The 13,026-nt window shown below is 33.5% G+C and overlaps 1 protein-coding gene across 1 annotated transcript; it reads left to right on the top strand.

The window, feature by feature from the left end:
• Nucleotides 1-9,840: 9,840 nt before the first annotated feature.
• LOC149253663 (benzyl alcohol O-benzoyltransferase-like) lies at nucleotides 9,841-12,266 on the top strand. Its single transcript, XM_089454562.1, has 2 exons — nucleotides 9,841-9,903; nucleotides 11,358-12,266. Exons 1-2 carry the CDS (start codon nucleotides 9,841-9,843, stop codon nucleotides 12,264-12,266), a joined length of 972 nt encoding a protein of 323 aa, XP_089310688.1.
• The last annotated feature ends 760 nt before the right edge of the window (nucleotides 12,267-13,026 follow it).

Here is a 13,026-nt window from a genome sequence, read left to right as displayed (position 1 = left end):
ATTTTAAATTAAAGATTAATACAATTGCAAAATAAACATTTAAGAATAGTTTTTTGGTGTTATAAACGATTATTGAAGTCGATTCATATAATGGTTTACATTATATCACTATTAAGTCAACCTAATAGATATTTTTACATGTAACATTGTCGAAATTGGTGTATTATATCATTTTGCACTCTAAAACATGGTCGAAACTCATTTATAAAATACTGTCTTATCAATAATTTATATCATGAAAATAATTGATAAAAATAATTTATATCAGTTTCTTCAAATATATATATATATATATATGATTACATCCTTGAATGATCCATTTTGATATTTTATACATCCACACTATAACGGGGATATATTCCATCTTATTATAATGTGCACTACTTTGTATTGTAATTCGTAGGATGCTTTACATTATATTGTATCTTTGATGTAGCATTCCTTAAATTAATGCACATAACTATGGTTAAAACGGGTATGTCGAATTATTTTCTTATAAATTATTTTTCAAATCAACAAAATTGAATGTATATGGAAATATATAATAATGTTCAATATTGATAATGAAGGTAGATGGAAACAATTATAAGAAAAGTAGACAACAAAAGTGTCTTCATTAATTCATCCAATGCCATTTTCTTTCTAATGCACAATGATCATCACCATCTTATTGTATCCTTTGTTAGAAGATCATTTTTTAAAATATAAAAGTAAATACAGGTTCAAATCATTAAATATAAATTAGTGTTTTAATGTTCTTGAAAATCATAAAGAATTTGGATTTAAAAGTTAGAAACATGTTTAAAAGTTATATGTTATTATTATTGTAAATTTATATCTCGTTATTATTATTAGATAATTTATATTTATTAATATAATTAATTTAATAAAATTATATATAATTGATATTCCTAATTATTTATTAAATTATTACCACAATTATATAATTAAAAATGATTAATAAATTTTACATATTTATTAAAAAATATATCAAATATATTAATCACACTTAATTAGTTAAATATATTAATTTAATATAATACAACATATGATACAGTGTTCCGTAAGTGGTTTACTATAGACATATCATCAAAGATAAAAAGTGATGCAGGAGCATCCGGACACCTCAATGAAAGCAAATTGGAGGAAGAGGACAAGTGGACAACCACATGGACAGCCAAGCCAAGATTCGGTTAATGAACTAATTTTAGTTAAAAATCAGTTAAAAACTGAATGTAGGGATAATAAGAACGGAGAGAAAGAGAGAAAAAGGAGAGGAAAAACCTGTGCCTACCAGAGAGGGGAAAAATGTAGTCGCCTGAGAAATTCTGGATTAAGGCTGAGATGCCTTAAATTGTAACCTGACTTTGTAAATTATAAAAAATGTGTTTGTGTGAATTTATATGGAACTGTTTCATTGTGAACTTATGTCTGTATTTCTTGTTTTGAATGGTTGGCCATCGGTTTTCTGAAGCCATGGCGTGTTTTTTTCAAGTCAGCCGGTGATGTGGAGAACCGGTTTTGCAAAATGCTGTCCCGTTCATTTAGGCGTTTAGAGTGTTTTTAAGGTATTTTTGTTTGCAGTATCACGATGTTGAGCAAGTTCTCGCTTCAAGGACGACAGTGGAAGCAGTTCGAAGGTGGAGAGCCGGAGAGGCGATCGTGATCAGCAAACCGAGCGAAGGCAGGGACGTGGTGGACGGATGCAAAGCTGTGGGCATTCACTCTGATAAATCTTGATGTCTGTATGTATTCGTTTTCATTTGCATGCTTGCTGCACGTTCAGAGGTTCAGGGATCGATCCTGTGCGAGGGACTCTCAATGTCTTCAAGGGCGAAGAGTAACGATGATAACATGACGAGGTTCGAGGGCGCTGCTGCAGATAGCGGCGGCGGCTCTTCTTGAAGTAATGCTGCCAAGAACGAGGGTTCCAGACGAACGAGAAATAGGGTCAAGAAGGAGCGACCCAGGGAAGCCCCGGTCAGTAAGTTTGAGGGTTTAATAATACACGGCGTTAAACCCTGGGATCTTGATGCCGACGATTTCTATGATTCCCTTCTAGAGGCTCGCAGAGAGCTCGACCAATGGCTCGATAAGAGTTTCCAGTCCTTCCCCCGAAAAAGAGTCACTGAATAAGTTTCAAGATTCTTCAAATAGAGAAGGCAAGAACAAGAACAAGAAATGCCTCCAGAGATTCAACTTCAATACCACCATCACCAGCAGCAGCAGCCGCCGCCTGTAAATGTCAATGTGAACGGCGTGCCGAGGAAACAGCAGACGTTTGAAGATTATGATGAAGGGTTTGACGAGGGGGACAGGAGCAGCAGCGGAGGCGTTTTGGGCCCATAACCCACAGGTCCCAAGATCGAGCGAGTAAAAATTTTGAAAATGGAGACACCCCAGTCTTCGTTTTCATCAAAAAGAAAGATTACATATATTTGTTTTTTTTATTAATATAATTAAAATTAACTAATTATATAGATAAATTCTATATAATTATTGATATAATTCTGATTTATTTATTCACTTATTGGATTATTAATTTAATTATTTAGACTAGTTATATATATTAGATTGGTTATATAAATTAAATTACAAGTAAATATTTATACACATTAATCTATAAAAAAAAATTAAAATATTTATTTTAGAATATAATGATATAATTAGTGTTTAGAGAAGTCATATAAATTAAATAGAAGATACATATTTATACACATTAATCTAGAAAAAAATCAAAATACTTACTTCAGAATATATTTTACATAGCTAGTTATATATATAACTATATTTGTTAGGCCCCTAAATTATCATGTTTAATTCACATTCTCACCCTATGCTTACTCATAGTTTTCGTTGTTATTACTATTATTTTGTACAATTGTTAGGCTAGTAGCTTAAACTAGAGCATGGTCACATAAGTGTTCATTATTTAACCTATTTCCTTTATTTCAATGATATTTGCATCAAAATGATTATTGATGATGATGCTTGTGTTGTTTTAGGAATGCATATGAAATGACGATCAAAGATACACATGCATCAACAATTAATTGCACTCAGTCATGTTCCTGCATCAGCACTCCTACACTAGCATTGTTACACTATAGAGTAACCAATTTGGGGCTTGACATTTCAGCACGCTTCTGGGGAAAACCGAGGAAGGTTATTGTCCAAAATGATGTTTTAACACCTTCCCATGAGTTTTATTGCACCGAGATCACACATGTGAGTCTCTAGAAGACAATAAACAAATATGCTCAAAATTCGCACAATTTTCTAACTTCCACGTTTGGTCTCGATAGGCATGCAATTGGAGGTGAATCTGGAAAATATGAACAAATGGGTTTTTTACCAATATAACAAACTATGTATAACAAAAACCATTTATCAAGATTCATTTTTTTTCAAAAGTTACACGTGGGTCTTTAAGGAAGTTTCATAAAAAAACATTGTTTTTCCAGAATTCTAGAATCTTGTAAAAAGAGCCAAACAACCAACTTCGGGCACGCTTTCCAAGGAGATGGAGTTGAATGAGACAAATATAAGAGATTTTTTTGTTGAAAATATGACAAATTAGGTTCCCTCCAATTTTTTTTCCAAAATTTGCCATGGTTAGGAAGATATGCCAATATCTTTGAGGCCAATTTGTTAAAAATATGCAATTTTCTAGAATTAAGGAAAATAACTGTTAGAGTCAAAATTCACCTTGTAAATTTTATAAATGGCTTAGCCATGGTTTGTGTTAGGGGACGAGATGTTAGTATAGCTTCATATTGTTGGTTTGGAGTTGGAGCATATGGCTTGGGATATAAAGAACTCTTTCAATTTTAATAAAAGACTTCTAATGCTAGGTTTTCTCTACAAATCTATTATTTTTTAATGATCATTTTGATTTTGTAATTTGATTTAATTTTAAGAGAGTGGCTTAGCCATGGTTTGTGTTAGGGGACGAGATATTAGTATAGCTTCATATTGTTGGTTTGGAGTTGGAGCATATGGCTTGGGATATAAAGAACTCTTTCAATTTTAATAAAAGACTTCTAATGCTAGGTTTTCTCTACAAATCTATTATTTTTTAATGATCATTTTGATTTTGTAATTTGATTTAATTTTAAGAGAGTGAGATCTGGATGGGTTGGGCCCAACCAACCAAGCTCAACATTCCTCACTTTAGATTATTTTTCAATCATTAGAAATTAGCAAAAGTTGTGTTAAATGATGATTTTCTGTGTATGAATAGTTTCTTTGATATACTTGCATGATTTAGAACATTCAAAGATTGTTTCCTTTTATATTGGAGTAATGATCTCATTTTGAATCGTTAAGGATTGTGTTAATGAAGCATGAAGGATGCTTGAATGCCAATTCTGAAACCAATTCTATTTAAATTGTATAATCTTGCATTTCGTACTTATACAGAGTTATTTTGTACTTAGACAGGTTTTGTAATATCATGTTTTATATGAATGTCCAACGATAATAAGACAAGATGTTAATGGTTGTAGCTTAGTTAGAGTTGAAGTATGGTTGGATTGAGAGTTGTAGGTTAATTTTTTTCATGGAATAACATTTCTAAGTTTATTTGTTGTAGTTTTAAATTAGAATAAATTTTGACTTTTAAGTGTGTGAGAACATTAATTTGAAGTTTTTAGTTTCATTGAGTGTTTGAGAGTTGAATGTTAGTAAAGATAAAAGACTAGTTTGAATTCTTGTTGGTTTGCATCCCAGGACTTAGACTTAGTGATTAGATTTGGTTTTGTTGGATTCTTTATTTTCATTAAGTTTAGAATCACTTGAATTAGAATTAGTTTTGTTTAAGATTGAAATTAGAATAATCTTGATATTGAATGATAATTATTTTTTTTGATTTCATATTTCCAAAGTTTATTGTTTGAATTGTAGTTAAGTTTTACTTGCATTGAGATTAAGTTTGATTAATTTACTTTACTTAGTTTGAGATTAAAATTATTTATTTTCATTATGTACTTAATTCAGAAATAGGAATTTGATGTTAATTTAGGTTAGATGCTCTAATCCTATGTTACCTGCATTTATGCCTCTATGTCTTACAACCCCAAACTGATAATTTAATGTTGGAACTATAACACATATAATTTCCCCAACAATATTATAAAATTATTTCAAATTATTATTAGGACCATTATGATTAGCCACATCCTAACCAAGATTTTTGGGCTAATTCTAGAAAAAAAGCTTAGCCTTTGGCTTGAGAATAAGGGTAAAAGAGCTAAAGGGCAAGCTGGTTTTAGGAGACATCACTCAACCATCGACCACCTTGTCACCCTTAGGATCATCGCAAAGGAATGTTGCAATAGTAAATTTGATCTCTTCTGTTGTTCTTTGGACTTTAGAAAATTTTTCGACACTATCCCCTAAGATAAGCTCTGGGACAGGCTTGAAGAGATCATGGTTCCTTCTGTCGTTTCCAAGCTTAAGACCAATGAAGGGTGGTCTAAAGATATTAAATGTAATATCTAGGTTAAGCAAGGTTGTCCCCTTTTCCCTACCCTTTTTGGTATTTACATTAATAAACTAGAGGAGTGTCTGGAAACTGCGGCCTGCGAAAGCACCAAGCTTGTTGGTATTATCATTGCTCTTCTCCTTTATGCTGATGATATCGTTCTTCTTGCAAGCAGCTTAAGACTCCTCATGTCTACTCCTCCAAAATGGGTATGTCAGTTAATATTGACAAGACTAAAGTCATGATCATTAAATCCAAAAATATCACCCATGGTAGTTTTTTCTATGAAAACCATTGTCTTGAGTAGGTTTCTTCTCATAGATATTTGGGTATCGACTTTCCTCATCATGTCTACTGGAATTATAGCATCGAGAAAAGAATTATTGGAGGTTGGAAAGCTTATTATGAGCTTGAAAATAATTGTAAGTCAGTTGATCTTTACATTGAGAGTAAAAAAGGTTAATCTTTAAGCCTCTCGTCACCCTTTCTATCTTATAGGGTTGTGAAGTTTGGTTGTGTAGTATATCTAGGGAGTCATGGAGAAAGGTTGAGATGATCCAAAAGCAATCCATAACCTATAACCTCAAGATCAAGTGAAGTACTCCCTATCCTATCCTCTTGATCGAAGATGACATGTCCCCCATTGAAATTGTGACTATGTTTAGATATCAGATGTATAAGAAGAAGCTTCACAATATGGAATCCAAGAGGTTCCTAGAAATTTCTTCTAACTTTAGTTGAAACCCCTACTTGTGCCTCAAGCACGGGTGGCATCAGGATGCTCAGTCTTGGCTCAACCATTGGGGTATTAAGGAGGAGATCATCATGGTAAGCAAGGACAATATCGAAGATACTATTACCTCCAGTTTTTATTAGAAATGAGAGAGATCAAAGAGAATGATTACACACAACACCAAAACACACTTTGATATTTTTCATTGATCACAAGAGATATAAATATAACGGACATAACACACAAACTTTTAAAAATCTAGTGATGATTTTGACACATAACATAGGAATCAACAGCTTCTATATTGATGCCTAGGGACTCACAATGATAACTACACATAAGATGGAAGCATTACTTCGAACACCCTCCCTTAATGCTTATATGGATAATGTTAAAAATACATATTACAACAATAAACAAATCTTTGTCTGACTGGTCTTCATCAACACCCACATCCACTCTGGAATCTCGCAAACACCTCTGTTTCACCACCACATCTTCGAGTTGTCACTTGAAATCCATTTAAAATGTAACTGCCTCTGGTCAACGTTGATGAACTTTGTAAGATCAACAATATTGACACCTCAACTCATCGGGGCTTTCGCGATAAGAGTTATCAAGTAATGAACCATCCTATGGATTAACCACCATCTGCAATATATTTCGCTTTTGGTTATCCACTAGTTTCTAGGATGGAGGTCTAGATATTGAATGTGTTCAAACATTGATAAAAAAACCTTAACCTTACAAGAATCGATGTTTTGTACATGGGGGCTTCCAATTTGAGAACCTCCAACCCTTTTATAACTAATAAGAATAGACAAGAATTAATGTTTCGGACACCCGGGATTCATTTTAAGAACCACCAACCCTTTTAACTACTAATAAAAACACAAACACCAAAACCATCTCTCACAATTTTTTTTTTTTAATTAATAATAACCCTGCATTATTTATATAGAAATATATCCTCTTACTACAATATTTCACACACAAACTAACAAAACCCAAAAGAAAACCTACAACGCTCTTGACAGCACAACCAATTAACCATTATTCACTAAACTTAAACTCTTCCCACAATTGTTGGAATTTTTCAAGAACCCAAAAAATTCACAATCAAATAACGCATTAAGTGGCATCCATCCTCCTTTCTCGACTGCTGTAATGATGGCTTCCATCCAATAGTGATCAAAGTTATTGATGCAATATGCATCACCTTGTGTACTTCTAATGAGATCGAGATAATAAGAAGCGTTGCTACTTAAATGTAGAAAAATGTGGTTGTAATAAGTGCCATAGAATGAAGAAGTTTTCAAAACATCCGAGGGGAAGAGGTTGGTAGAGACATTGTGGGAGATTTAATCGTTGTTGGCTTGGGCGTTGCAGCAATAGAAGATTATGCCCATGAGTGAGACTCTGCCCTTGAGTATGAGCACGTCGATTTGACCATGGTACTGCAAAACAACTTGACTCTTATTGTAATTTAGCTTGCAACCTACGAATTCCTTCAGTCGACCTGATGTGATGAATTTGAGCTCTTACACCCATGGAGCTTCCCCTTGCATCAGGGTGATCAACAACATTCAACTGCATTGTCCCACATCGCAGCTTGATTCTCAAAGTCTGACCGTGATGGCAAGCTATATCTTAGGCTGTCTCTTATGCCTTCACGATGTCTCTAATCCATTGCTCCTTAAACAACGATTGCATGCTAAAAATCCTCATGTGGTGCAAATCACGGTGAGGAGACCCAAAAAAAATGTGCCACAACGAGGATCTGTGACATTTTTGGTGGTGGAACCCTTCGATCATGAATCCCATGCATATCTTGATCCTTTTTATGTTAGGGTGACGACTTTTAAGCAAATCTGTGACTTTTAACAAGAACAACTTTGCACCATTGCGTTGGATCCCCACAACGCTAAGATTTAGCATTCAACCAATGAATGATTGTACCAAAAATCGTTCCAAAAAACAGATCTGAGAAGAATGAACCATGCACACGTTATTTAATTGATCACTCCACACAAATCCAAGATCTCGATCCTTATTAGCTTTGATACCATATTAGAAATGAGAGAGATCAGAGAGAGTGATTACACAAAACACCAAAAAGCACTCTGATATTTTTCATTGAACACAAGAGATACAAATATAAAGGACATGACACACTGAATTCGACACATCTAGATCATGATTCTTACTCATAACATAGGAATCAATAGTTTCTAGACTGATGCCTAAAGACTCACAATGACAACTACATATGATGTGGAAGCATTACTTCCAATAATTTTAGGACAAGATGTGGGATGCTAAGGAGATGGAGTGTAAAAGGAAGCTAAACTACTATAAGTAGGTGATCAACCCCACCTTTCATAACCATAATTATCTCTCTATGTTAACTAGCACTAAGAAGAAAATGAACATCGCTAGGATTAAAACTAACTCTCATGAGATTCGAAGTGAGATCGGGTGGTGGTCTACCCCCAATACTCCATGGGACGATAGAATTTGTCACATTTGTGATATACTAAGAAGGTGGAAGATGAAAAGCACTTCTTTTTAGACTGCCCGACTCTTGCCCACATCCGCTCACAACTCCCTATCATCAGCCACACCTCCAATCTTCTTGACTTATTAAGTGAACCCAACTATAGTGATCTTAGAATGCTTCTTTCCTTGCTCCTGGATCACAAAAACAAGATTTTGAAGAATGGAAATTAGACTCTCTTTTCTTGAGGTCCGATATACCACATTGGTCTTAGTGGATGTTAATCATCATCATCATCGTCATCATTATTATCATTAATTAAAAAAATTAATATAAGTTAAAGATATATACATTAAAAAAAATGTAACAAGGAATTTCATTTTCATTTTTTCATAGAGATTCTTAATATGTAAATATGGTTTGTTACAATACCATAGGCCAATATCAAGGTTGATCAATACAAGATATCCAAAAATCTACATTTCACATGACTCTTCTTCACATGGTATATGTTTTAATTAATTAATATAGTTAGAAAGAAAGAAAGAGTATAATTAATTTTGAAATATATTTCAACCTTTAATTCCTGATTGCAAAAATATTCTAGAATATCCCGTGGAAAGAAACTCCTTACCATCCACTTAATAATTATTGATAATTAAATTATATTAATTGTTAATAATTAAATTAAATGGATGATAAACACCAATCTATTGTAAGCACCTTATATCTCACATTACCAACATTAAAAAACTTATAAAAAGTAGCCAAATTATAAGTTTATTTTAAATTATTAATTATGAAAAGAATATATATGAGTTAAACACATACAATTTGTAGGAAAAACACATCTATATTTAAAAAATGTGTAAAATAATGGAGTTTCATTTTAACATTATCATGAAGAGATTTTATTACAATACCATGGGTCAATATCATAACTTACCAATACCATATGCCCAAAATATAATAACACTTTTCATATCAAACTTATTCATATAACATTTTTTAAGTCAAAGTCCACAAGGTCTTGGATAGACAGTGATAGGGTGCTCTCCTAAGGCACTCAGTGATGATGATCGGATGCTCTGTTAAGGCACTCTTGCTCTCTTAAGAAACTCAATCATGGCGATCAGATGCTCTGTTAAGGTACTCCTTGATGTGAAGTTGATCAGATACTCTGTTAAGGTACTCCTTGGAGTGAAATCACAATCCCGCTCCGATTGGAGCGATATATAGTCCTACCAACTTTACAAAAAAATAAATTTTAAATTAATTAATTTAATTAAAAAACAAATACTTTTAAATTTGTAACTATCTCTTATTAAATTATAATATATTTTTTAGAATTTAAATCTTTAGCATCCAAAATTAAATGTTTTCGAGTGTTAGGAGTTCACTCATGAGTAGTATTCTAGTCCTTAAATAAGATCTACATTATTTTTTTAAACAATCCCTCTTTCAAGAGGTATAGTTATAAAAAGAGACTCTTTTTTCTTGAACAAAAGATATTATGCATTCCTTCAGAAGAGGAGCCATAATAGTTTTACTAGTATAAAAAGATTAAAGTATTCCATATTTAAAAAAAAATTAAAGTATTCAATATTTAATAATGATGGATAACTAAAATAAATTTAGAAAATTCCTATTTCAACGCAAACTGACTTATAAACATAATTAAAAATAACATATATATATATATTTTATTAAACATAGCTGATATATATATTTTTATCTAACGAAAAAAATCCTTTTAATATATTAAATTTTTTGCGGTCTAATTACTAAATTATTAGTACAACTCTGTATAAATAAAGATGATTAAAATAGGTTCAATCATTACTTTATTTATATATACACACACATCCATCAGGGTAGATGGATCATCGGCGGTAGATAGTTTATCATCAATTTGGATTAACGTTTTGAGAAACTTATGCAAAATGCAAACTGCAAGCTCTCCTTTCTACAAATTCAACCATTTTTGTAGTTAGTAATCGTCTACTGATCCCTCCATTCCTTTTTCGTCGTGGGTACTCCGTTGGTCGCCTTCCAAACTTGAGCCCTCTTCGTCATTATTAGCCGTTTAGACGGCACAGCCACTCTGTTTTACCTTCGACATCTCTATCAGAGTATAAGGCCCGAATATATCGCATCATTTCTCGACGGGGCAGGGTAGCCTTACTTTAGGGTATATGGAGTCGTGCCCCAGATGACCATTCCTCCCTCTGCCGACCTTCTAGAAATCACTGCGCCGTCCATCTTGATACTTTGCAGGGTTAAAATTTGATGGGTAAATTGTTCGTAAGATTACTGTACTTCTGGTTGGTTGCAAATCTCCTACGTCGTTGGTTTTTAGTTACCTACCTGGTGCCTTTTCTTTCAATAATCATTAATGGTTTGTTAGCTTGTCTAGTTCAAGATTGTACTACCTGGTCTGTGAAACTAAACATCTCACTTAAAAATTAAACCCTACCCTATCTTTTCCACCTAACTCTCACTCTAATTCCATTTATAATCTTATAAATAGGTGTTACATTATGCAATCTCAGCAGCTATCCTTCATATACTGTATTTCTCTTGCTTTTTCTTCCAATCGAAATTGTGACTTCTAAACGTACCATGGCGTCTCAAACTTTCAGGTAACGCGTCTGAAATGCGGAGGGTTCATATTCGCCATGACTTTTAATCACAACATAACCGACGCACTTGGCCTCGTTCAGTTCATGAACGCTCTCGCCGAAATGGTGAAGGGGGCTACGAGGCCTTCGGTTCTCCCTGTTTGGAAAAGAGAAAACCTCCGACGCCAGGCGAATCCCGTTGTCAAACTTCCTCACTATGAATACGATCAAATAGAAGACAGAGATCGGAAAATGGTGCCACCTAACGAGTTGATCCACAATTCGTTCTTCTTCGGACACAAGGTGATCGAGTCGCTCAAACGGCAAGCAGTAGGGCAATGCAAGTACTCAACGTTTGAAGTTCTATCGGCGTTTTTGTGGCGTTTGAGAACGAAGGCTTTCCAACTGCACGCGGAGCAGGAAGTTAGGTTCATATTCCCCGTGAATGTCCGCACGAAACCGCACCCGCCCCTTCCTGGAGGGTTCTACGGGAATGCGATAAGTCTTGCATGCGCGAGGACGACCGCAAAAGAGCTGACAAACAAGCCGCTGTCTTTCGCTGTGAAATTGATAAACGAAGCGAAAACGGCTGTAAACGACGAGTACATCCGATCGGCGATAGATTTGATGGAACTGAAGGGGCGCCCTCACTGCACAGTGGTGGGCTCCTTTTTTGTTTCAGACAATACCAAAATCGGCTTCAGAAATGTGGATTTCGGGTGGGGAAGAGCAGCCTACGGAGGTCCTGCAAGAGGCGGGGTAGGAGCAGTGCCAGGTCTGGTCAACTTCTTAATCTCCCATCGCAATAAAAGTGGCGTGGAGGGAATAGTGGTTCCCATTTGCTTGCCCTCTGCTACCATGCGAAGATTTGAAGCAGAAATCAGTCATGCTATCGAAAACACTCCTCCTTTTGCGCGCTCTTATATCTGAAAAGTTATCGGGTGTTATACAAAATCTCACACCAGGTTGGCTTTAGATGGGTTTGGATTTGAATGGTTTGCGTAAGACTTCGTTATCTTGTGTAATTCTGTTGATATTTAGGAATAGGCAGGTTGTGTCTGCATTAGTATGTAATGTTTATCGCCTATGAAATCAATTGCTCGTTTTAATCTCATATATAATATATGTAAGGTGTTCAGACGTTATCGGTAAAACATGTTTATATGGAAACATCTAAAGTAGAAATCTTATAACATTATTTTGCACGATACAACGCATATTACATTACATTTAATATTTCTAAATTTCCATTAATCATAGTAATTAATGGGAAAGTTGGTATTATATTGTGTGAAATTAACATAAATTTATTTTAAATATTGATTTAATATGAGCCAGGTTTAACATGGGCAGATTAATTTCTTCATTGGCATATTTTTGATGAATAGACATTATTTAAATATTTTTTTATAATTTTTATTTTTTTAATGGCCGATTGAATCAATAATAAAAATTGTATAAGTTAAATTGTAATTTAGAATTGTTAAAATAAAATTTAAAAATATATAGAAGAAAATTATTATTCTCAAATTAATTTAAAATAAAATGAAATTAATTTATGTTAAATTACAAATGGTTATAATGTTCTTTAAAATTAAATACTTATAATTATTTTTTAAAATTATAAATATGAAATAAATATATTATAGTATTTTAATACATTATTTTTAAAATCCCCTTTATTTACTGC

Source organism: Pinus tabuliformis, chromosome 7, assembly GCF_031772625.1.
Source record: "Pinus tabuliformis cultivar Carrire ecotype Pingquan chromosome 7, CPIR1, whole genome shotgun sequence".
Lineage (NCBI taxonomy): Eukaryota > Viridiplantae > Streptophyta > Pinopsida > Pinales > Pinaceae > Pinus > Pinus tabuliformis.
This window is presented reverse-complemented; position numbering and strand designations above follow the sequence as displayed.

What these genes read in the sequence shown, in the direction of transcription:
- LOC149253663 (XM_089454562.1), top strand. Translation starts at nt 9,841, where the DNA reads ATGGCGATCAGATGCTCTGTTAAGGTACTCCTTGATGTGAAGTTGATC. An exon ending in TGATCAGATACTCTGTTAAG is followed by an intron (nt 9,904 to 11,357) that starts GTACTCCTTGGA and finishes TCAAACTTTCAG; the next exon opens with GTAACGCGTCTGAAATGCGG.